General features: G+C 41.8%; 1 protein-coding gene across 1 annotated transcript in view; it reads right to left on the bottom strand.

Moving 5' to 3' along the window:
• PDPR (pyruvate dehydrogenase phosphatase regulatory subunit) overlaps positions 1 to 22,347 on the bottom strand; it is a 33,425-nt gene extending 11,078 nt beyond the window's left edge. The window contains exons 1-14 of the mRNA XM_006878611.1: positions 22,124 to 22,347; positions 16,140 to 16,273; positions 11,588 to 11,669; positions 11,330 to 11,493; positions 10,384 to 10,505; positions 9,564 to 9,681; positions 8,660 to 8,809; positions 7,421 to 7,613; positions 6,747 to 6,871; positions 5,281 to 5,436; positions 4,963 to 5,096; positions 4,435 to 4,583; positions 1,646 to 1,758; positions 549 to 643 (exon numbers count right to left, since the gene is read on the bottom strand). Coding sequence (XP_006878673.1) covers positions 549 to 643; positions 1,646 to 1,758; positions 4,435 to 4,583; positions 4,963 to 5,096; positions 5,281 to 5,436; positions 6,747 to 6,871; positions 7,421 to 7,613; positions 8,660 to 8,809; positions 9,564 to 9,681; positions 10,384 to 10,505; positions 11,330 to 11,493; positions 11,588 to 11,669; positions 16,140 to 16,273; positions 22,124 to 22,347 — 1,959 coding nt within the window. The remainder of the gene's footprint in view (positions 1 to 548; positions 644 to 1,645; positions 1,759 to 4,434; positions 4,584 to 4,962; positions 5,097 to 5,280; positions 5,437 to 6,746; positions 6,872 to 7,420; positions 7,614 to 8,659; positions 8,810 to 9,563; positions 9,682 to 10,383; positions 10,506 to 11,329; positions 11,494 to 11,587; positions 11,670 to 16,139; positions 16,274 to 22,123) is intronic.
• Positions 22,348 to 24,991: the final 2,644 nt, after the last annotated feature.

The following is a 24,991-nucleotide window of genomic DNA, read 5'->3' as shown; positions in this document are numbered from 1 at the left end:
CAATCTCCTCCTGTACCAGTCAGATCCAATTTGACAGTACACACAAAAAATAAAATTAAAAAAAAAAACCAAACTATGAAATTACCCCTGGAATATATCTTTTCCTCACTCAGAGATAGACCAACTTGTTTCCTGACACTTCATGTTCACAACGTACACGTGGTAGAAACAACTGCCAAAGTGAAAGGTGAGAATGACGCCGGCTGTGATGGTTCTTTACAACACGGCTGCACCAGCTGCTCGGCAGTCAGGTAAGGACGTAGTTATTTGCGCCCACTGCGATCGGATATGGTCATCCTTCATTTTCACATCCTGACCTGTTCTATAGAAAACTCACTTTCTGTCAAGTCAGAACCAACTCAGAGCTGAGCCTCCAGTAAAGGCTGGAAATTCCATGGAGGGCGCCCATCTTTTCCTCTGGAGCCACCTTTAGTTTAACAGCTCAACTCCCCGCAGATTACACCACCAGGGTTTCCTGAAAAGTGGGGAGTAGGTCTAAAAGAAATACTCTTCACTCAAGTGGAAAATGGAGTGTTAGTAGCACCCACCTTGCAAAAGAGGCTCGGGAAGTGGTCAGGAGTCATAGGTGCGTAAGACAACTCAGACAGAACATCCACAGCACGGGGGCCAATCAGGTTGAGAGCTAAATAGAAAAAAAGGGTGGTTTTATCCTTCCAGTTGACCACTTGAGGCTACGGCCAAGGCTCACCCTGGGCCAGTCTTGGGTGCTAAGACCATAAAAGCACCGTGTGCAGCAATCTTAAGCGTGGACACAAACCATTCAACCCACCGCCTGAACGACACGGCTGCTGAGTACAGCGACAGCCACAGCTGGCACACAGGCCTGGCTAGGTTTCCTCTTCCCAGGTACACAAGGCGACAGCATTCCACAGCTCCCCTGGCAGGTAGTACGGGACTACAAGACCAAGTCCTGGCACATGAGCCTGTTTCCGGGGCTAGCTAGTATTCCCTGCACAACTCCTGTCCTATTCCCTTCTCAGTTACTTTAGAAGTCACAGCTTCCAAGAATTGTTGACAACACGATGGAAAAAACCGGGACCACAAACTAGTGCCTGGAGCAGAGGTACACACCTGCCCTGGACTCCGATGCTCTGACAACTGGTAGAACCAGGAAAACCCTTTTGTTCTGCAAGTCTGTAATTTGTTGATGTGGCAGCAGGACATTAATGACTTTAGATACCATGAGTAGTTAAAATCAGGACCTGGGAACCGGACCAGGAAGGCAGTAAAGGGGGTGGCAGAGGGGCTGACCAGGAGTGTGGAGGCAGGAAAAGAAGGGCAGCTAGGAAACTGAGCTAACCTTTCTAAATAAGATGAGGGGAAATTCTGAAGAAAATATTACCCAGGTAACAAATAGGAAAATCCTTTGGAACATGTTTCGACTCACTTTTTCAATGAATATGTGAAGCCTTAAGTATTAGCTGTAAAGCATATGTAAGCGAACAAAACAAATATTAAGTCATTTCCTACTTCATTTATAGGAAAGGGAGGAAGTTTTACAGATTAATTTTCTGTGCCCAACGAGCCTGTTTGGTATTAATTTTGATCTCCTTCATTGATTAAATGTCGAGGCTAAATCTGGAGCTGCCGGTCTTTCCTTGCTGACTGGCCAGAGGCCCCTCACCAGTGTACTTCCAGCTGACGTCCTCCAGAATCAGGCTGCTGTCTGTCGGCATGTGCTTCTTCAGCCAGGACCAACAGTGGACTTGCTGGTCAGTTGGAGAAATCATGAAGAAACTGAAAAGGAGATCCAAGAATAATCAACACGGGGCAGTAACAAAGCTTCAAGAAGCAAGCACATTTTTATCAAGTTTGTTTGTTTTTATACACAGAATATACACCAGTTCAACAAATGCTGAATGTGATACCTATTATATACTTTAAACTGTACAACTATCCTCACAATGGTGTTCTTAGTTGTTCATTCTCCTTAACATAAACTTGATGCCACTTCAGCTTCCTATCTAATCTTTTGAGTTGCTGTCAACTTGAGTCCATCCAGATAAGATTTTTTTTCAAATTTTATTAATTTTAATGAACATTTAGAGATTTTGGATTTCCATTCATTGTTGTATCCAGACAGATCTTAAAAGAGCACAATGCTCAACATATTTTACTTGTTAAACTAATCAGTTGTCTAGTTTTAAGAGATATTAAGAAGATTATTTTTGGTTTCAAGTTTAAGGGTTATCTCAGGGCAAGAGTGCCAGGGACTCATTTAGTCTTCAGAAAGACTCCAGAAAATCTGGATTCCAGGAGAATTTGAAATTGTTCTGCACTTTCCCCCTTTTTGATCAAGATTCTTTCATCTTTGATTAAAATTGAGACTAGTAGCTAGGTGGTAAACACGAGCATTGAACCTGTTACTAGGCCAATTTACTGGGAGGGTCCTATAAAATCATGACCCTAAACCTTTAAAGCAAGGAATTAAATCTCATGAGCTATCTGGTTGCAGCAGATAGTCTTACTGTTGTAAACGTATCATACAACTTTTGCTAAGTCAACTTTTTAGGTGTGCAACTTAAGACAATACCATACTGGCTATCCAACCTTACCCTCAAGTGACACAATTTTCCTATCATTGCAGACTAAAACTAAGTACTCCATAGCTATATTGCCCCTTTCTTTTTCCCTCCTACCTGATAACCACTGATGGACACATTGCCTGTTCTTGGTTGCTGTTGTTTTTTTTGTGAGTTACATAATATTTCTTTTTCTGTAATTGAATTATTTCCCTTAGCATAATGCTGTAAAATCCCACTCACACTCAACAATGTGGTAACACTGCACTTCCCTTACTGGTGGAGTGGTATTCCATCATGTGCATACGCCACACTGGGTTTTGGCCATCACCTGCTGACAGGCATTTAGTAGGTCGTGAACAGTGTTACAATGCATAGTGAGTGGTGTACAAGTATTTCTTACAGTCTGCTTTGAAGCCTTGGATTTATATATACCTAGGGATGGAATTGTTGGGTGACATGGTAATTCAATTTATAGCTTTCTGATGAACTGCCAGACTGTTTTCCACAAAAGCTGTACCATCTTGCATTCCTGCCAGGAATAAATGGCTCCAACTCCCTCATAGCCGACTTTCATTATTTATGTAAGTCTTAGCCATCCTAATGGGACTGAAATGGTATTAAGATAAGTGCATTTGGTTTGTATCTTTCTTGGCTAGCTAGTGAGACTGAGCATCTTTGCATGTATTTCATGGTCATGTGAATGTCTTCATGATGAAATGAAACATCTATTCAAATCTTTTGCCTACTTTATGACTAGGTTGTCTTTCTGCTGTTAAGTTATATTTTTTGTTATAATATTCTTATCAGATACAGAGTTTCCAATTATATTCTCCAACTCACCAACTTGTATTATTTTCTTTTCTAGTATTCTGTTGAGCAAAATTTTTCATTTTTATAAGGTCCCATTTGCTTTTTTTATATTTCTGCTTTTGTTTATTAGATAATCCACTGTCAAAACACAAGCCCACAAGCACAACCCCTATATTTTCTTCTAAGTATTTTTATCATTTTAACTTTCATGTTTAGACCTTTAATACATTTTTGTTTTAGTGCAGTTTGACACATGGCTCCTGTGGTTTTTTTTTCAGTGTGGAAATCCAATGTCCCAAACATCATTTATTGGAGAGTTCCCATTGAATGAACTTCAAGCTCTTGTAAAAAATCAGTGGACAAAAGCTGTGCAGGTTCCTATCTAGTTTAGCTTGTTTTTAAAATAATGGGTTACTGTGTTTTAAGCAAGTTTACACAAAAAATTAACTCCCTTTAACAACTTTTACACAAACTGTTCTGCGTCACTGGGTACACTTTTTACAGGGCTCTCACTACTTTCCATCTGTTTCCATTGATCTAGCGTCTCTTCCCCTCCGTGCCTTCTCATCTTTGGTTCCGGGTAGATGTTCACCACCTATTCTCATGTAATAAACTATTTAAGGGAGCACAGCACTTGTGGGTGACAAGTGACAGAGCCAGTTTATTATGTCCCTGAAAGGTGACTTAGAGTTCTCTTCTAGTTCTGAAGCAAAGAGAACAACAGTGAATGATGTCTCAGGTTTCAAGGAGTGTCGGGGCACCATTCTAGGCTTTACCACATAATGACAAAACTAAAGATTCGAGCTTCCTGTTAGTGCTCAAAGAACGATACAGGCTTACTAATGGAAGATGTGCCATCCATCCTTGTAGGACAACTAACTCTTCTATCTGGAGTTTACCACAACCTTGTAGTTTCTTCTCCTTTATAAATTTCCTTTCGTATTGTGTGACTTGTGAACTTGCTGGCTTTGGATGCAGTGTTCTGTGCAGTCTAATGTTTCCTGGAAAAATGAGTTAGAGTCTTGGCTTGGCTACCACTCCTGTAAGAAGCTAGTGAGGCGGCAGGAGCTCAGCTCACCTGCGCTTGTTGAGTCGAGCTATGCTGCAGTCGTTCTCGTAGCCTCCATTCTCGTTGAGCATTCCGGTGTGTACGATGAGGCCCACGGGCACATCAAGGTCATTGGAGAAGAGGTACTGCAGCGTTTCCAAAGCCTGGTCCCCAGTGGACTGCAGGGTGAGAGAATCAAGCAGGGAGGGTGAGCACAGCAGCAAATGGCTGGGTCATGATGCATGAAGAGCAAGGCAACTACAAGATTCAGCCAGCCGGGCCCTCACACAACAGCGGCACAGTTCCTGCTGTAAGGAGCGCAAGAGAAAGTCAGCCCCTGACTGTAAAGAGAAATGGGCTGCTCAGTAAACAAAAAGCCATTAAATGTTAAACAAAAAGCTTAAAATTCAGAAAAACAGTGTACTACAGCTAAACAGAAATATTCCAGAGTTTTCATTAAATTAGTTTTGAAGAGACAGGCAGGAAACAGAAGGATTCAATAAATAGGAAAAGTTCCTTAATCTGTTAGTTCTGTTTTATAAAAGAGCACATACTTACTGTTATTTCAAACTTCGTGAAAGAGGACATGTCAATGACACACACGGCCTCCTTACAGCACTTGACCTCAGACTCCACGATGTCAAACCAGTCTGGCTTGTAGAAGGTCTTGCTCTGTTCCAGCGTCAGGAGGTCTACAGACAGGAAATGGAAGACAGAGAGGAGAGGACTTATAGTTCAGATCCTCCCTGCACAATTTACTATAAAGGTTTTAATCACCTCTAGTTTGCACACATTCTAAATTAAGTTTTATTAACTCTCAGGATAAAAAACCAAACCAAAGAAGAAACAACTAAAAAGGGGAATGTGACTTTTTACCTTTATCAGGTGGAACAAAGTACTTTGGCCTCTCAAATCCATGTTTCTCCATCCATCGGGCTCCCTGGGCGTCCAACCGGTCATAAAGAGGAGATGTACGTAGCTGCCTCCCAGTCTGGAAGTCCCAGCGGGGAACCTTCAGATCATACAACAGAGCTAGACAGAAAAGAACAGTCTATCAGAGCCCACACATGGACTCTAGAGCTAATACCCAATATCCACTATACTCTGGAGTCATTCTTGTTTTCTAGGCCAACATAGCCTAAAATGCCAAGTACTACCAAGGAGAGAAGGCATGCTTCAGAAGACAGGTAACAGCATGTGAAGTGCAACTGGCCCTCCACAAATTACACAGCCATGAGTCACATCACACTTTAGGCCTCTTCTGGTATTTTAAGCTCTACTTTTCCCTCCTACATGTTCTGTGAGGTCTGCAATTTCTATCTTCTAAGAATCAGAGGCTACAAAAGTTTAACACCAAGAAGTTCAAGCTCAATTACGATTTGTACAGATTTTAAAGTAATTATGGATAGGGAGAGCTCGACTTAAATAAGGGACCTTTACAGGGACATGTATTGTCTCCGAGTTTTTCATCTTCCGCTGGATATTAAGTTCTCTGGAAAGGTCAAGAGTGAGCACTCAGGTGCTGAAGAGTATTCAAAGGTCACATCATGAATACAGTCCAGATACTAAACCAACAGTTCACTCTTAACCAAAGAAGACAACTATAGCCAATGTAGAAATTTACTCTTGAGAATGAAAAACATGCCTGAAGTATTTAGATAACTCTGGAATAGTTCTGTTCAAGGAAATAAATTACAACTTGTCAAAACCCACATAATTTGGTTTAACTCCTGATACACAAGAAATCAGGGAAGGGAGAAGTGAAAGAGGCTCATCCTTCAAAGTTGGAAAGAGCCAAAAGCAAGAAAGAAAAGAACAGGTTTGTGTTTGTGTTGACATGAGACATGGTGTCCTGTCACATAGTGAAGACAAAGTCACCAGAAAAGAAGCTATATGCCCCTCATCTATAAGTTTGTCCCACTGTGATGGCTTGTTTAGATGCTAGAAGTTACATCAGTGTTTCAAGTACTTTCCGTACCAGACTGGTTTCAGTGAAGTTTGCAGAATAAAGCATGCTAGAAGGAAAAAAAAAGGAAGCTATAAAGTCAGAGAACGTAGTTTATCTGTCAAATTATCTGCCTTAGAAAATTAGCAAAGGTCTCAAAGACCAGCAAGGAGTGTCAGAGGATTCACTCTGACATGGGGTCTTTTCAAAGCAAAATGGGAAGAGGCAGAAATTAACACTTCCACATCTTATTCTACTTCCTGATTTCAAGAAAGCCTGAAGCCAACATCTGGGGACAATACCAAAGAAGTTACTTAGGAACTGACACACACCTGCCCTTTTGGTAGACCTTCTGGTCGACCTGCACCAGGGTCTGACTGGGACGGGATTCACTTACGCATGACTTCCATGACTCGGTGGCGCAGGAAGGTGCGGCTACTCTGGAGGGCTCCAAATCGTTTCAAGTCCAAGTCCCAGACGTTTTCCGAGGGATAACCATATACCATCCATTCAGCCAGGTACCTAGGGGCAACAGTTGGTAGGCCTGTTTATACATGTTCAAGAAGGTAAAAGCACTGGAAGAGGAATCAAGAATCAATCACAAAGGGGAGCTCTGGTGGCCTAGTGGCAAGGAACTGCAACTATAATCCCAGAGGTGCACGGTTCAAACCCACCAGATGCTCTGCCGGGGAAGGATGGACAATCTCCTCCTGTACCAGTCAGATCTGATTTGACGGTACACACACACAAAAATAATAAAATTAAAAAAAAATCATCATTTATTACAAATGAAGAATGAAAGGACATCACACAGGTTTTGTGACTAACTCCAAACAAGTTCCAGAGACCTTTTGCCCAATGATAACATTTGTGGAAGGAATACAGGGTGAGCCTGTGGTGCTTACTTTGAAAGGAAGGAAAAACTTTCAAGTTCCATGTACCTAACGTGCACTTTCACATCAGATTACATATATTACGTACAACATGAACAACAACAAGTCATTCTAGAAGGAAAGAAGCCCTTGCAGCAAGCTGACCAATTTTCTGGTTAACTTGAGGAGCAATACTTACTTTCCTGCTCCTCCACCAAATGACAGGCCAGCAGAGTTCATTCCTGCCAGGACGAAGTAGCCCTGAACTGTGGGAGATTCACCCATGACACAGCGCATGTCTGGTGTGAAGGTCTCAGGGCAGTTGACCAACTTCATAATCTCCAGGGCCTCCAATTCTGGCATCCGCCGCAGGAGGGAACTCAACAGGGGCTCTGAGCAATAGAAATAAAGTGAAGTCCTAATCTTTAGGGAATTCAAAGCCTTTAATTTCAAGCCTGTATACATATATTTTGTTGGTTTTGGGATTCCCCCCCCACCCCTTTCCCATTTACTCTCCTTTCAAAAGAACCCTTGGGAGAAATTTTCTAAAAAGAGCCATCTAGGCTATTTTTCAGGAAGCAGAAACCCCGGTGGAATCAGACAGAGAACATGTTTGCAAATTCTTCGGCATAAGGGACTGAGAAACAAAGATGCTCTTTACAAAGGTGAGGAGCTATAGACTACAAATAATCCATCCAGTTATAAAGAACAACCTCTCAGGGGTCAGTGCAAGTGGAAAAGCTCTTGACCAGTACCCAAAGGGATCACCATGAAAGGCAGTGTTTTCACAAACTGGGAAAAGTGTGAAAGACAGACTCTCACTGTGTTTTCCAGTAAGGCCCTAAAGGAACACAATGAGCCAACATCTGCCAAAGCTGGCTGGTGTGTACAATGGGGTTCCTTCATACTATTCTTTCCTCTTTCCACTTTTAAAGGTTTGAAATTTCACATAAAAAAAAGTGTGTTAAGAGGGGAAAAGTCCACAAAGGGTAGGAGTGAAACTTTTCATTCTACTCTTTCCTCTATTTGAATTTGGAATTGTGTTGACTATAGTATCTTAGTAAATAAAATTAAATTTACCAATAAAAGTTATTTAAAAGACTAACAAAAATTATCCTGCTTTACAAAAGAAATGAAAGAAAGAAAAAATATCACTACTATAAGAATGCCTCTCAGAAAAAGGTCTTTAACCTAAAGTCTCAGAAATGATTTTACATGAAAAATAAGCAGAAGTCAGTCAATTGAGGGGTTAGAACCTGGAATCTGCTGCCACTGAACTCTGTAATGAACCACTGTTGGAAAACTGTCCACTGTCCTGCCCCTTGACCACACAGGGTCATCATGAAGCTCAAGTATGGAAGGACTCTTCAAAAGGCTTTGAAAAGAAAACAATCTCAAACAAACCCAAGCCACCAGGGTTATAATCCAGCTCACACACCGAAGTGATCCCAATCTTCCTGAAGACTGTGAATCTCCAGCTGGTTCTTGCCCTCAGTAAAGATTGGTTTCGGGTTCCTCTCAAAGCCGCCGGACAAGATGCCTCCTTGCCAGTTCCGAATATAAATCCTCCCATCAGGATCCACAACAGCTGAGGAAAAGAAATAAGGGAGTGGGGAGCAGAAGAGAAAAAAATGAGGGTTTAGAGGCAAGCCAGCTTTGTGAATTGATAGAAAAGAAATAAAAACACACGTTAATGGTTTTAATAATGACACAGCATTGAATAAAACACACACATTCATTAGCATTCAAACACCTTTCAAGGGTGTGGGTGAAGAGCCTTTTTCTCAGATTTATGGTGAAGACTCATTTCCCCAAATCTAGCAGTTACTAAGAAATTTTGACAAGTCCCCGTAGCCAAACTATTTAACTGTTTCTGTGTCAACAAGAGTATCTAAGAGCAAGGGGGAACGGCAGGGCCCGTTCTAGGCACTGTAAGCTCCAAATAACAGCAATATGCTTTGAGACAGCACTTTGAGCACAAAGCTGCATCAGTTTATTGCTTACCTATGACACTTCTACAGTTTATAGCATTTTAAGCCAAGAGTTCAAGGCTACGTTTCCTAGCCAAACATTCTCAATGACCTGTATTTTGGACTAAAATTAGTTTTTGGAGGGAAAAAAGGAGAAAAAAAAATTTTAATCTTAAATAGAATGCATATTTGGGCATTCTTTGATAGAGTCATTAAAGAAAAGTTAGAATTGGGTCCACCTCCCTGAAACATGCTCCAGAAAAGAAAAGACAAGACTTTTTGGGTATAGTCTGTCCTTAATCGGAAGTCTTTCTTTTGAGAGGACAGAATACTGGCAAGTAAACAAGATTAAAAAAAATTGCAAGTCCTCACTTGGTGTGTTGCTCTGCAGAGGGGTCTCCAAGGGGCGAGTCAGAAGGTAGAAGTGTTCGCAGGCATGTAACGGGATACTAACCGGCTCCTCGTTGGACAGACCCAGCTCGTATGCCCACTACAAATGGACAGATTTATTTGTGGGTGGGAAGAGGAACAGAAATACAGATGAGCAAGCTCTGCCTCTTGAAAAGGGTTTAACTTCAAGTGGCTCATGTGTGCTCTTGCCACGATGTCAGGTGGGGGAAGCCAAGTTAGAGCCTGCTTTAGTTCCACTACTTGGACGGGGAGCAACACTATCCATTTAAAACTATAAAAACTACTTTTAGACCAAATGAAGAGAGATGACAGCAGGTAGTATAGGGAGCATATGAGGCCCTCTTTAACAAAATGCCGATTGTTAAATGAACTTAACAGGACAAAGCATTTCCCAGGTGGATGCAGCCTGGTGGTTTAGAAACTGAACCTATGCTCCTGACACAATGACATAGTGCAATACATTAACTGTGAGGTTGCAGAATAAAACACAGAACTACACAAAGACCCAACACCAGTGCTTGCTGTTTCCTCGCCTTCCTAATTGGGCCACCCAGTTAACCCAGGTGACGAGGAAAAGGCCACAGGCGCTGGGTTTTAGGAGGAAACCACAGGTTTCTGATTTATAGCATGAGTTCTGAGATGATCTGGTTAAGAACAGTGAGGTCTCTCTCTGTGGTATATTTAGTCAGACATGATTATTACTCTATCTTTTCTACGCCAACAAATCCTGGAGACAAAAGTTAAACAAGAAAGTGAGTGACCCGTGTTGTCACCAACCTACCTGACCAGCACAGTTGACAAAATACTGGCAGTCAATCTGTCCTTTATCTGTCTCCACGCCAGTGACTTGACCTTTTTTGACTATCACGTGAAGAACAGCTGTCCGGTCGTAAATCTGAACATCTGTCCCAAGGTAAGGAAAGAAAAGGTGCATCATCTGATTTTCTAAATTTATGGCATCTGCAACAGATTCTCAGGCAACAATAAGTAGTGAAAACCCTAGGTCAGTGAGTACCCTAATCAAAACCCAAAACTGGAGAAATCGTGTCAACAGGCCTTTTGAAAACAGAATGCAATTTAAAGGAAGACTTCGGCACACAATCATTACATTCCAGAAATTATAAAAGTAGCAGACAAGAAAGCGGTCAAGTAGGGTAAAATCCAAATCTACCCACGTCTGTAATCAAAGCATCAATCAAAGCATCTAACTCCCTGGATGTGGAGAAGTCTTCCTTTCATTCATTTCAATCTTGGGACATGATTTCAGCTGTGGATTAAGTCCTGTAGGTGTGTTCTAACTTTTCCCTCAAGTTCTGTAGGGGGGAAAAAATCCCTTTAAGTATGAAGAGTACAAAGAGCAGTTTCTGGGAACTTCATTAAGAAAAATGTGAGTCTGAGAAAAAATATTTAGTTAGTAACAAATATCAGAAAAGAAGACAAACCAAAACCAAAAAAAAAAACAAACAAAAAACAAATATCAGGGGAACTCTTAGAAAAAACCCTGCAGAATTCGAGGTTTGACAATGGAAGCTGAACATCCCAATGAGAATAATTTTTCCAATCAAGTTGGTGCCACTTTCTGATGACAGTGGGATACTTTTTTAGATAACTTCTTTCTTCCTAACTCAACTTGAAGAAGCCCTAAAACCCCTTCTACTGTGGTTCTGTTTTCTTTTTATAGAATGTGAGGTCAAGTTTATAAATCATAATGGTTAAAAAACACTTACTGTTTTGGGAGGCTGCACTCGCCAGGGCAAGAGCCACATCAGCAGAGGACATGACTGCATCCTCAGGTACGTGCATGGCACCCACCAGGTCATGTACATTGAGGAGAGGGTGAAGTTCAGCCACTCTCTTGGGGGAGATGATCTCAGAAGGGATGCCCATAACACTGTCAGAACACAAGGGGACAATGACACTCTCTGGCCCTGGCCAGAAGTCAAATTGGCAGTAAGATCAGGACAGGCATATAGTGTCATACATACTTCAGCCTTGAGTTGATGCGCTTCAGGGAGATGAGCCGGTCCTGGGTTTGGGCCAGAGAGAGGGAGCCTGTCCTCACGTAACCTGTCAGGAAAACCAGCCCAAACTGAAGCAGAGCCAGTTCAACGCAGAATGGATAGAAAGTATGCCAGACTCTAGGTGAGAAGTCCCATGCTAAATACTGGGACTGTCACTTAAGTCACTCAGGACAAGTAAATCAGGTTCCTGAACTCCAGTGAAAACTAATGCAACCCATGCATTTTACCAAGGCTCCATTGCCTGGAGTTTTGTGAGGATCAAAGGAGATACTAATGTCTATTTTTTTTAAAAAAACATGCACAAGAAAAGATACTATTATTTAGAAACTTGTTTGGAGAGTGAAGGGACATACTCCTCGGACTCCACTTTCATTCATCACTCCATTAGGTAATCTTGTCTTTCCTCCTGTGGGCAGTAAGGTAATCGTTAATGAAGGCCACCCACACCATCAGCCACCAAGTGCTCAAGCTTCCATCTCGTCCCTTTAGTACAAACAGAGGGAACACGACCTAGGCTTACCAAGCAGCCTCTCCTGAACATTTTGTTGTTGTGTACCATCGAATCAGAACTGACGCACACCTGACTTTCCAGTGGGTTTTCAGAAGCTGTAAATCCCATGGGAGGAGACTGCCCCTCTTTCTTCCTTGGAGCAGCTGGTGGATTTGAACCACATAGCCAGAGATCAATGGCAGATCAATGGCAGAAGTCACTTGTCTCTGTGCAATATGCTGGCCAAAATGGTCCTGTTCCTTCTGCCTACATGTCCACACATCCTGTCCTCTGTGCTCCATTTCATTCCTAACACACTGATCACACAGGCCCATGACATCTTCCAAAAAAACTCCTTTCTGTCTGTTAGCTAGTCTTCTGGACACACCATTATTCTCCTTGGGTCAGTGACCAGTCTCTTAAAATGCAGTGACTTTCAGTTCTCATGGGGGAAAAAGCTGTATCAAGACAGACAAAAAGCTTAGCAGCTATGTTCTACTCCATACCAAACATTCCCTACAGGTCAACTTCACTGTGTCTGCACCTATATAATTGTTATGTACTCTCAAGTCAGATGTGGCTCATAGCTGACCCTTCAGTGGTTTTTCAGAGGCTGCGAATCACCTATATAATACATCACATTATTCTATATTACAGAGTCCCTGGATAGTGCAAAGAGTTAAGCCCTCAAATATTAGCGAAAATGATGGAGGTTCAAATTTATCCAGAGTTTCACTGGAAAACATGCCTAGCAATCTGCATAGGAAAGATCTTAGCTGTGCAAATGTTATGGAGTACAGCTCTACTCTGAAATATATGGAGACTCCCTGAGTTGAAAGCCACTCAACAACAACACTACTATATAGTCATATTCCTTCACAAAAGAACTATGTATTGTAACAAACTCAACAAATCAGCCATTAATAAGATTAAAATCCCACTCATTTCTCACATCTCAAAGGTATGTAGCTCAAATCCATCAGTTGTTCTGAGGGAGAAGGAAGGGGAATCTCCTCCCGTGCTATTAACTGCCTCTGAAAATTCACTGGAGGGTCAGCTGAGTCAGTTCTGACTTGATGGTAAGCAGCAACAGCAACACCATTTTCTCACAAATGCTTTTAAAGTCTGAATTAGAGAAATTCTGTTATTATGCTTAGCTTTGTTAAAGGTTCAGAACTATAAACTAGAACTACAAAATAATTTTTAAAAGATATATACAATATTAAAAGACATTTTAAGGAAGACGTGAAAATGGACATCTGAAAAATTAGCCATTGATTTTTTTTCCATGGACCAACTGCTGCAAAATAAAAATAAAAGATATTTCAAAAAAGAACTATAAATGGCCAATAAACATGTAAAATGATGTTTAACTGTAATAAATGGTTATGTCAGAAACCTTTAAAATTGGCCTTTTGATTCACTGCATTAGCTCCCGTTAGAGGCATGATCTCCAGTTACCTTAACTGTGGACACATGGTCTTGTAAATCATCAACATTTTCCACACTGTGAAGGGTAGTGGTGGAGAGAGGGTAAGTATACTCTGAAGTTAACTGTGGCAAGTTATAACCAGAAGAACCCTGGAGATGGAGCCAGAGTTAAAGGTTTTTCTTGCTGAATGATTAAGGAAAAACTGATCTGTAGCTGCTCTGAGATAAAGTTTGTCAGATGACTGAGGAAACCAGAGTTGCCTGTGTGCTGCTGGACCTGTACTTTCACTAATTGAGAAATTGTGTCTTGCTAATCTGCTTTGGGACTCCTGGACCAAAGTTGGACCTACATTGTGTGATACTCTTTGTCTCCCCCAGTTCCTATTTCCTTAATAAACTTCACAACTGAGAGTAACACTGAAACAAACACTGAACTCAAAGATTGGGAGAAATAGGTGCAGAACCATGAGGGGTGCTAAGTATGTAGTTACTTATTTGATACTACTGATGTTACTGATGGGGGCTGTTCTCCTTTATGAAACAGGCAGAAGTCAGACTCAGCCACCCCCATGCTGTATCTGCTCACTATACATAAATCAGAATCTAACAATTCTTTCCTTCTCTTAGATGAAGAAAAAATGAAAACATGAAATGTTAAAATACTGTCAAGAAAAAAGCACTGCAAGACATTGATGACAGCTCTCCTCTTTGGAGAATTTGGCAGTATCTACCAAAGTTTCAAAATATGCCTCTCTTTTGCCTGAATGATCCCTCTTCTAGGAATTAAACTTTAAGAGACTGCATGAGAAAATGATGTTAAACAAATAAAGTTCTTTATTGAATCATTTATAAAGAGTGATAAAAATGTTATGTCATCAAGTAATAGGGAAATACATTAACAAGTTCTGGTATGTACAGGCTATTGAACATTATTCTGCAATTATAAACAACAAAATGGACTTATCTGGAAGGGAGCCTATTTTCTTGGGGTTTTTTTTTTAGGGTGAATATTTTAGGGAATGGTGGCAACTTTTTGTTATCATTTCATTATTTAGAGAAAAATTGGAAGACTAATGACAAAGTCTTTTAGATACTGTTAAACTGTACTACTTATCAATTGTATTTTGCTCTATCATTCATATTCTCTCAAGTTTCTGTTTATACACATACACAAACCATCTGACAGGGAGTTACAGACACTGTGCTCCTATTTCTAAATACCTCAGGGTCCATTTCTTCAAGAACAAAAATATTCTCATTCAGAATCACAGCATAATTATAAAAATTAGGAAATTCAGCACTGATATATTACTGACACAGTAATCTGATCAATGTTCTGACAGAGCCTCTTTTCCCTGGTTGGCCTAAGATTCAATCTGGAGCCAGGCACTGCATTTAGTTGTCTCTTTAACAAGTGCTCCATCTTTCTCTGCTTTCTTGACCTTGACCTTTCTAATAAGTACAGGCACAATGTCTGCATGTTGTTCATATCTGATGTGTCCTCGTGATGAGACTCAGGTTACACATTTTTGGCAGAATACCCACAAGGGATGCTATTTCCTTCTCAGTGCATCGTGAAAGCAGCTACTTGGTTAAGACTGCCATACTTCTCCACTGTCAAGTTAATTTGTTCTTCTGTTACTGAGAACTTGTGGAAGATACTTTTGGACTACTAGTGCATTACAATGAATGTTGTTTCACTATCCAAGAGAGTGGGCCGCCAGCTAATCAACATCCTTCCACTGAGCTGAAAGATGTTGACTTTTCTGCCTTGTTACTGCATGGAATCGGTGTTTAGATTTTGACTCTTGGAACACTTTCTACATTTTCCAGGAGTATCTTCATAGAGTCGCTATGAGTCGTCTACAACTTGACGGCATTAAACAACAACAAACAACATGTGGATTATAATTCTGTGGCACTTCTCACTTCAATTACACGAGAAAGAAAAAATGTCAAACCCAATCCAACCCACTGCTGTTGAACTGGTTCCCTTCAGGACAGAGTAGGACGACCTCATAGGGTTTCTACGGCTGTCTAAATCATTACAGGAGCAGAGTGCCTCACGACCAGCCCCAGAGGGAGACTGTGGGTCCAAACTGCCAACTTTTCGGTTAGCAGGCCAAGGTTTAACCATTGTGTCAACAAAGCTTCTTCCTAATTACACAGACACAGAGGAAATAAATTTTTATGCTTATAGCCAGAAATAACACCTAATAGTAACTGGTGAAATTCTGTCAGTCAAACTACAGTTTTTCCTTTGCTTTGTTCAAGAGTTAAGTATTACTACTTAATATACTTACATTAGTGAGATGTATGAAAAATGGCTCAGAAAAACTTTCACATGTTGGTAAGAATGTTAAGACTTGAAGAGTCTTGCATACTGAACGAATCCCCTTATTTTATAAATAGGGAAACTGAAAATCACTCAACAAACCACAGGACTTACTCAAGGTAACATACTAGCCGTGGCAGGGACTCAACTAAAATCCATGTCTCAGTTCTCCAATCACCAGACACACCTGGTACAGGATCAAACACGGAGCTGAGTGAAATCTGGAGGACAAACAGGTGAGCAGAGGCAGTTGTGCTTACCTGTTTGGATGCCTGTTTCTTGCTCTAACTGATGGTAGAGCTTGTTTGAATAGTCTGCCATTTTCTGCTCGATGGTCAAGTGCCGGGCTGTGCTCAGGATGCCAGCACAGAACCGCGTGGAGCCAGCAGCCAGCCTGCAGAACAGATGTAAACAGGGCATCACTGAGGGGATGCAGACCACACAGTGTGACTGTCTGAGGGAGTGACACCAAAAGGGCAGTCTGCAAAGTTTTTGTGCAGAAATGTATTATTTTTAATAACAATATTTCTGAGAGCTCTGGTGGTCTAGTGGTTTAAGGAGTTGCACTGCCAACCCAAAGGCACATAATTTAATCCACCAGCTGCCGTGCGGGAGAAAGACGGCCAATCGCCTCCAGCTGATCTACTATCTTTGAACACGAGCTGGAGGGTCAGCTGTGGTTTTGTCTCTATGGTATTTAATCACCACCACCAGTACCAACAACAAAAATATTTTTTGTAAGGTTCTATCTCTCAATATACTTACCCAGCTAACACTCTTAATTTACTCTGTTTTTGTTTTGTTTTATAATTTACTTTCTGAACCTTCAAATGCACTCTCGTCTAAGCTCTTACTATTACCCAATTTACACTTCACCTCACACTGTGCAGGGCTGCTGGGGTTCTTTACAGGTGGTAATCTTATCAAATTTTCTGGTGTCTTAGCTACAATACATAGTATTTGTGAATCAACACTTTTCCCTCCAATTACTTCTTTAAGGATGAAATATTAACTAGAGAAAAACCAAGGAGAATGAGAATGAAAACAAAGCTTCTGTTCAGTTACTAATGTTGTTATGTGCCGTTGAGTCACCTGTGACTCATAGCGACCCTATGTAAAACAACCCTAAACCCTATTCTATCTCTTGCCAATCTTATTGCCTCTGACACACCTTTCCCATTACCCCAGTGACTGAATCAATCCACCTCATAGAGGATCTTCCTCTCCTGTGCTGTCTCTCTACCCTCCCAAGCATGATGTCCCTCTCCAAGGACTGGTCCCTCCTTGCAACATGTTCAAAGTATGTCAGATGAAGCTCCAGAATCCTTGTCTCCAAGGAACAGCCTGTCTTCACCCTCTCGAGGACGAACTTGTTTGTTCTCCTAACAGTCCATGGTATGTGCAATACTATTCTCCAGTAACACAGCTCAGAGGCATCAACTCTCCTTCTGTCATTTTTAGTCACTGTCTAACTCTCTAATGCATAGCAAGCAACCGCAAAGACCACGGCCTGTATTAGGCGTACTTTAGTCTCCAGACTGACATCAGTGACTAATAACATAGTAATTAATAATGCTCTACTTAAATGTAGAAAATGTTCATATTAGTTTTTTATATAACCTAAGAAAAATATATGTAAACACTCTGCAACTATACTTTTCACATTGTTGTTGTTGTTGTTATTATTGTGTAATTAAGACCTATAATAAGCATTAGTAAGGATATGTGCAGGGGCCTGGTATAGAAGGTGGCTCCTGAGCTACTGCTCTGGGGACTCTAGTGCACCCTAATGAAGCCACTGCAAATGCATCAGGGAGATACACATACTTGTGAAGTGCAACAATGATATTATAAGCAGTGCTACAGGGAAGAGCCTCAAAGTATTATTAATATCCTAAATTCCTGTCAACATTGAACTAATTTAAAAATCTGAAACTCTATATAATATTATCTAACATAAGACAATGGGAAAGCTCTTTAATGCAACAATCATGCTGAAAAGGGCATACCATCATTTGTATAAAAATGGGGGGGGGGGGAATGGAGTACTTAAACATACGTCCAGGGGACATATGTGGAATGATGCATGAGCAACTTAAATTTCTAGGTAGAGGTCAGGAATAGGAAGGAGGCTCTGCCCTCCTTATGGATGTTACATATGACACCGTGGTACATTCTAGGATGTTAACCAAACGGTCACAATTTGAATCAAATAGCTGTGCTGCGGGAGAATGATATGTTAGTCAGATTCCATAGAGATGACAGCCTGAGGGAGCTCTGGTAGCCTAGTGGCAAGAAGCTGTGCTGCAATCCCAAAGGCACACGGTTCAAATCCACCAGATGCTCTGCTGGAGAGGAGGTGCAATCTCCTCCTGGACCAGCTGGATCCGAGTCAACTGTACACAACAACAAGAGAAGATAGCCTTGGAAACCCATGGAGAAGTTCTGCTTCCTCCTAGAGTTACCACAAGTTGGAATTAACTACAGCAATTGGTCTGCTATGTATTTTCTATTTACAAATAAACAATTAAAATTTTTAAATGTTCTCCAAGTTGTGGCTGACAAGAACAAAAAGGCCTTAGTAACACCAACGTTCAAAGATCCTACTTTGCACAGGATCTAAATATTAAGAAGGCTGACCGTATGGTAAACAGGTCATTTCCCCCACATCACTCAGGTCTAGCTCTGGGGGGCTCCACAGTGAGCTGCACTGCTCAGCCAAGGGCTACTTGTTTCCAACAGTCTGAATCCTCCAGGAGGTCCACAGCAAGAAATGGTCAGTCTCCTCCCTTCACAATTCACAGTCTCAGAGGGTCACTCTGAGTCAGAACCAACTCATCAGCAGGCAAGTGATATTTCGTTTTGCTTTTGAGTAAAACAGATCATCATCTATGTCAGTGCTCCTGTCAAATCTGTAGTATTTACTTTGGTGATCCAATTTCCAACACTGGACTATCAGCTCCTTAAAGACAGAGGTTTTTCTATTGTCTTCGAAATCTACACAGTCACTTGTATGGTGTGCTGCCCGTGGTGCAAAGCTGTGCACTTGGGCTGACAGGTGGTGTCCTTCTACAGAGAAGCATTTAAAAATACTGTTGTCAGGCCTCCCCAGGTGTTTGTTAAAAGCTCCCCAGGAGTTTCTCATGTACAGGTGAGTCCTATGAGAAAGGGCCAATACTGGGGATGGAGAAAACAAACATCCAAATATAAAACATTTTAAAACCAAACACAGAGAAGAGTCTTTGATAGGAGCACTAGAAAACGGTTACTACCACTATCTGCTCTTATCTCATAAACTTCTAAGAAACTTCTTCAGAACTGATAATCCACCTGCAAATGAATCTGCTTTTCTAGGCCCTAGGCACAGAAAGAAGATTATTACTTTAAAAAAAAAAAGCAAGAAAACATCAAAGATCATTAAATAGAAGCTGCTGGAAGGAGTAGAACGAGGGATGAGTATTCCATTTTCCTGGAATAGTATAATCACCAGTGTGAAGTACCCTCGCCCCATGAGACCTTTAATATGTCTTATACAAATGAAAAGCCAAAGACCTAGCACAGAGGAGGACATCAAGAAAGGGTGATCTACTGTTCTGGAATAAGATTTACCTCCAGCCTGACACAAGACAGAAAGACACTTCCACGCCTGCTCCTACCTCTAGCTCTACTTTCTACATCTAAGGAGTCCTGGTGATGCAGGGTTAAAGCACTCAGCTCCTAAATAAGAGGGTGGAAATGTGAGTGCTCTAGTCATTTTGTGGGGAAGAGATGAGGCAGTCCATTTCCACAGATGAGCGACTTCAGAAATCCTCTAATTCGTGCTCGCTTCGGCAGCACATATACTAAAATTGGAATGATAAAGAGAAGATTAGCATGGCCCCTGTGCAAGGATGACACGCAAATTCGTGAAGCATTCCATATTTTCGACCCTGAAATGAACCAGTCTCTAACGAAGGCTGACTCCTAACTCCTTTCACCTACAAATTTCGTCTTTGGATACAAACCTAAGTGGATAGTCCTTGCCGAGGGACTGTTTCAAAAGAGGCAGGGAGAAGAAGAGAAAAAGGAAAAAAAAAAAAAGAAATCCTCTAATTCTCCTTTGTCCAATGGGTGTGGTGAGTTAGTTAAAAATCAACCTAAAGGCAACAGGTGTAGGTTACAACATCTACTATATAACCCGTATCTTCTGGAACGTGATATTGTTTCAAAAGAAATTACTTTTTAAGGCAATTATCAGAGAGTATTATGGAATTTGTAAGATGTAGTAGTAAAATACACATTAGCATAGAGTCAGAGAAGCACTGGAGTGGTATGATGTATTTGAGTCGATTTCAACTCAGAGCGGCTCTGTGTGTAACAGACTGGAATCCTGCCTATCATCTTGTACCATCCTCACAATCTCAGCTGTCAAAGCCACCGTTTGTAGTCACGGTGTCTGACAATCTTCTTCAATAACATTATTAATGTCCTTTTCCATAGACTGGCAACTTGCCCAAAGGATGTGCGAGGAAGGGTGACCACCTTTGCTTCTAAGGACTGCTCTGGCTGCCCTTCTTCTGCACCAGATTTGTTGATATTTTCAACAGTCCCTAGTACTCGCAAAACTCTCAGCACAAACCACAAAGGCATCAGAAAGATTAAAAAGCCAAGAGAGGAAATGAAGTATGATACTAAACAGGGTTTGAACTGGTTCTTCCTGGTTCAGTAATAACCAATGAGTGAAACTAGAATGGAACTCATTTTTCAAAATGTGAGTGAATCAGGACCATGACTGGAATGGGAATAATTACAGGACAACACCCAGGAAGAAAACAAGCGTAGTGTGAACGTTGTATAGCAACATACCTCTCAACATGAATAGTCGGGAAACAATGGTGTCCTGCTCAAGAAGCCAGTGACCCATGAGCTGAGAATGTGTATGGCTCTCCACGTCCTGTCTTCTACATCAGCCTCTTGAACGGGTGCCTCTTCCGAGTTTCCCATTCCAGGGCTTTGATCTGTGATGTCCCCATTTCAGTTATTGTCCTATTTCACGTAGGTCTGTTAGATTTCACTTCCTTGAATATGACTGAACTTGTCTGAACTGGTTCAAAGCCCTGATACTAAAAATACTTAAGCTGGGAGCTCTGGTGGCCTAGTGGCAAGAAGCTGCACTGCAATCCCAGAGGTATGCGGTTCAAATCCACCAGATGCTCTGCTGGAGAAGGAGGGGGCAATCTCCTCCTGTACCAGTCAGATCTGATTTGACGGTACACGTAAAAAGTAATACAATTAAAAATAAAGAAAAAACAAATAAAAATACTTAAGCTAAAATCAGGTGGAAAAGAGTAACAGGTATAAAGCCTACAGCAAGAGCAGTAAGAACGCAGCCCCCCAGTCAAGCCGGGCAGCTAACATTATTTAACAAGAACAAATTCTAGTAAAATTTTAATTACAAATAAAAACTCAGCAAAAGTAGGCCAGCAAAATCGACAACACTTTTAAGTGTCCCATTTAAGAGGAGCCTAAGGAGACATGACAATTAAATGGAAAGTGGTGTCTTGGATGGGATCCTGGAACAGAGTAAGGACTTCAAGGAAAAGCTGGGAGAACCTGAATAAAGCATGACCTCGTTAATAATCAATATTGGCTCCTTAATGATAACAAATGCACCATATTAATGAGATGTTAACAAGAGAGGAAACGGTGTGTGGGGCATGTGGGAATTCGAAACTATTTTTATAATTTTTCTGTCAATTTAAAACTGTCCTAAATGGGCAAAAATTATTCAGTTAAAAAAAGGCCAAGAGGAAGTATAGGCAGAACGGAGCCAATTTCACTTTCGCTCATGAAGGGAGTTGTAAGGATGTGGGTCACTACCTGTCTAATGTTACCATAAGGTGATTGTTGTTGTGTGCCATCAAGCTGGAACCACTAGCTGACTCTCCAGCCGGTTTTCAGAGGCAGCTGAATCGCACGAGAAGAGACTGCCCTTACTTTTCCCACAGAGAGCTGGTGGATTCAAACTGCACGCCTTTGGGATTCCAGCACAGTTACTTCCCACCAGGCCACCACAATTCCCTATACTATAAAGAGGGAACGAGACAACAGGATGTGTTGTGACCTTGAAAGGACATTGTTCAAAGACACTGCCTTCACTGGCTATGTGCTGTTGGTGGACAATACCACTGAAAGGAGACAAAACGAGAGCCTACTGCAGGGTCTGTGCAGTATTGCGATGAGCCCTCTCCAATGTGACCCTTACCTGCCCTGCTCCAAGAGGACAATATCCTTCCACCCCAGCTTGGAGAGGTGATAAGCCACGGAAGTGCCCATGATGCCACCGCCACAGATGACCACCTGTGCCTGGGCGGGCAGGGGGACGGAATGAGCTTCGGCAGCGGACGCACTGCTTCTTGTGGAGGGCCGGTTCTGCCATCCTGGGCTGGCTCTTGGCTGTCGGACAATGGAGAGCAGCCGGTAGAACATCTCGCCTATCAGCAACTGGAAGGTGTGAGCTAGGAGGATCCCACGAACTCCAGCTGGACAGAGGAAATCAGACATATATTTTACTTCCTTTAACCTAGTGCACAGGATTCATGTAAAAAGGATACACTAAAGCACAATGATCATTCCTTTAACAGTTATATGAGCACCGACTAAGACTGAGACACTTGACCAAGCTTGCAGACACAGCCTGAGCAGATCCTTGCCCTTACACGACTTACATTTCAACATGTTCATGTGTAATATGAAGTAAGGGGATAATACAAAGCTAACATGACAGAGCAACAAGGGGCCTATTTTAAATAAAGTGGTCAGCAAAGATCTCTGAAGAGGTGACAAGGGAGAAAGAGTCCTGATGGATGAGAAGGGCCCAGCTCTAGGAATGGTGGACACAGTGACCAGCATGTGCAAAGGCAGGGATGAGGAAGTCCTCAGTGAGTAAATGTGTTCTCTGTAGAGGAAGCAAGGAGGAGAGGAGCTAAGATGTGCTGGAAGCCACCTGTAAACGAAATGCTCTTTTGGCATGTTTTTAAGAAAAGAGGTTGGTTCTTGTAGAGACAACTGAGAGCAGTGGAGATGGGAGTTGGGATACCACTGCAGTCCTCCAAGAGGAGTATCACGGTGGCTTAGACCAGGAGGGCAGCATCGAGACAGAAAAAGGACTGTGAAATGTCAGGACTTCCTTCAACCTGCATGTTCAAGGTGAGGAGAAATGAGGAACTGGGTAGAAGGTGGTACCACTTACCACAGCGTGAAAGACCAGGGAGAGAGGGGAGAGGGTGAAAGGGGGGTGCATTCAGAGAATCAAATAGTCACTCTCAGACACGCTGAGCGTGAGATACTCTTCAGGAATCAAAAACAAACAGCAAGCAGCAGTTTCAGACAAGCCTACATTTGGGGAGGAGGTCTGGGAGATTAGTACACGAGACTGTGAAGAGAAAGAAGGGACTAGAGATGAGGATGGAACCTTGAAAGACTCCAAACAGAGAGCAGCCAGCTGGAGAACTAGTTAGAAGAGAGAGAGAGGTGAGAAGAGAGAGAAAACAGAGAGGTGGAGCTAGAGGCGGAAAGCAAGCCAGGCAGAGGGGAGGCTGAGAGAACCGAGTGTTTCAAGAAGTGATTAACTACAAGACGGTGCTGAGAGGTCAAGGATGGTTGACTAAGTGTCCTCAGGGACCTGGTGATGCAGATTCTTGGTTACTGGGGTGAGAGCATTTTTTGGGAGTGGCAGGACAGAAAAAGAGAAAATTGCAAAATAAACAGGAGATGAAGGTGTGCATACTTCTCCATTATACTCTATTTCAAAGGGGAGCAGGAAAAAAAGATACAAAAGCTACAAAAGAATATCAGATGAAGCAAAGTGCTTTTTTAAAATTTTTATTTATTTATTTATTTTATGTGTGTACTGTCAAATTGGATCTAACTGGTACAGGAGGCGATTGTTCTTCCTTCTTCAGCAGAGCATCTGGTGGATTTGAACCACGCACCTCTGGGATTGCAGTGCAGTTTCCTGCCACTAGGCCACCAGAGCTCGCCAAAGTGCTTTGTTTTTAAAGATGAGAGAAATTAAAAATACCTACTACTGGTGGGAATGGTCAAGTACAAGGTACAGAGATGACAATAAAAGAGAGGAAATAAAGAACAAGGCTCTTCAGAAAGAAAGAAGAGATGGGGCCCAGAGCCTAGGAGTCCAAGCGACCTTTACAAAAGGGTTGTGCTGGAGATTTGCAATTATAAAGGTAATTATTAGTCATGTTGAGCTTTCACATGAAGCAGGGAAGTCACAAAGTATAACAAAGCACTCATTTCAACAAAACAATAAATATAATAAGCTAGAGGACAACAAAGAGGATGGGCTCTTTCCATTAGGGAAGGATTAATGCAGAAAGCATGACCTGTTACCTTGCCAGCCTACTGCAGGAGTCCATCAGTTAACATTACTCCATATTACCTTTCAAACAGGGAATGTGGGAGTCTAGTCTGGACAAAACTGTACTGCTAAACCAAAAGTGGTGCTTCTCTGGCAGTTCAAATCCACCAGCTGTCCCAAAGGAGAAAGATCAGCAGTCTGTCCCAACTCAAAGGCAATGAGACTCCTTCAAATAAAACTAGATGGGTGAGGAAAGAACAGCAGGATATGAAGCTCTGGTGGCCTAGTGGCAAGAAGCTGCACTGCAATCCCAGAGGTGCATGGTTTGAATCCGCCAGATGCTCTGCTGGAGAAGGAGGGACAATCTCCTCCTGTACTAGTCAGATCTGTTTTGATGGTATGCGCGCGCACACACACACACACAAAATAATAATAATAATAAAAGAACAGCAGGATCATAAAAACAAGCCTAGCAGGATAAACTGAACTGCAAAGGTGGCAACAGAAACAGACTAAAAGGTATATTTCAAGAGGGAATAATGAACAATGCTAAAAACCCAGGATGAGGAGAACCATGGAAAGAATTTTGACCTTGTTCTCATCTTGACCTTCCTTAGAGTCAAGGAAATGGTGAACTGGAACTGACTCATAGCTGATTCTCCTCTGGGTTTCTGAGGCTATAAATCACAAGGGAAGAGATTGCTTACTTTTCTCCCAAAAAGCTGCTGGTGGATTAGGACCACCGGAGAGACCCAG

This window comes from Elephantulus edwardii, unplaced genomic scaffold, assembly GCF_000299155.1.
Source record: "Elephantulus edwardii isolate Elephantulus edwardi_28Jun2011 unplaced genomic scaffold, EleEdw1.0 scaffold00001, whole genome shotgun sequence".
NCBI lineage: Eukaryota > Metazoa > Chordata > Mammalia > Macroscelidea > Macroscelididae > Elephantulus > Elephantulus edwardii.
This window is presented reverse-complemented; position numbering and strand designations above follow the sequence as displayed.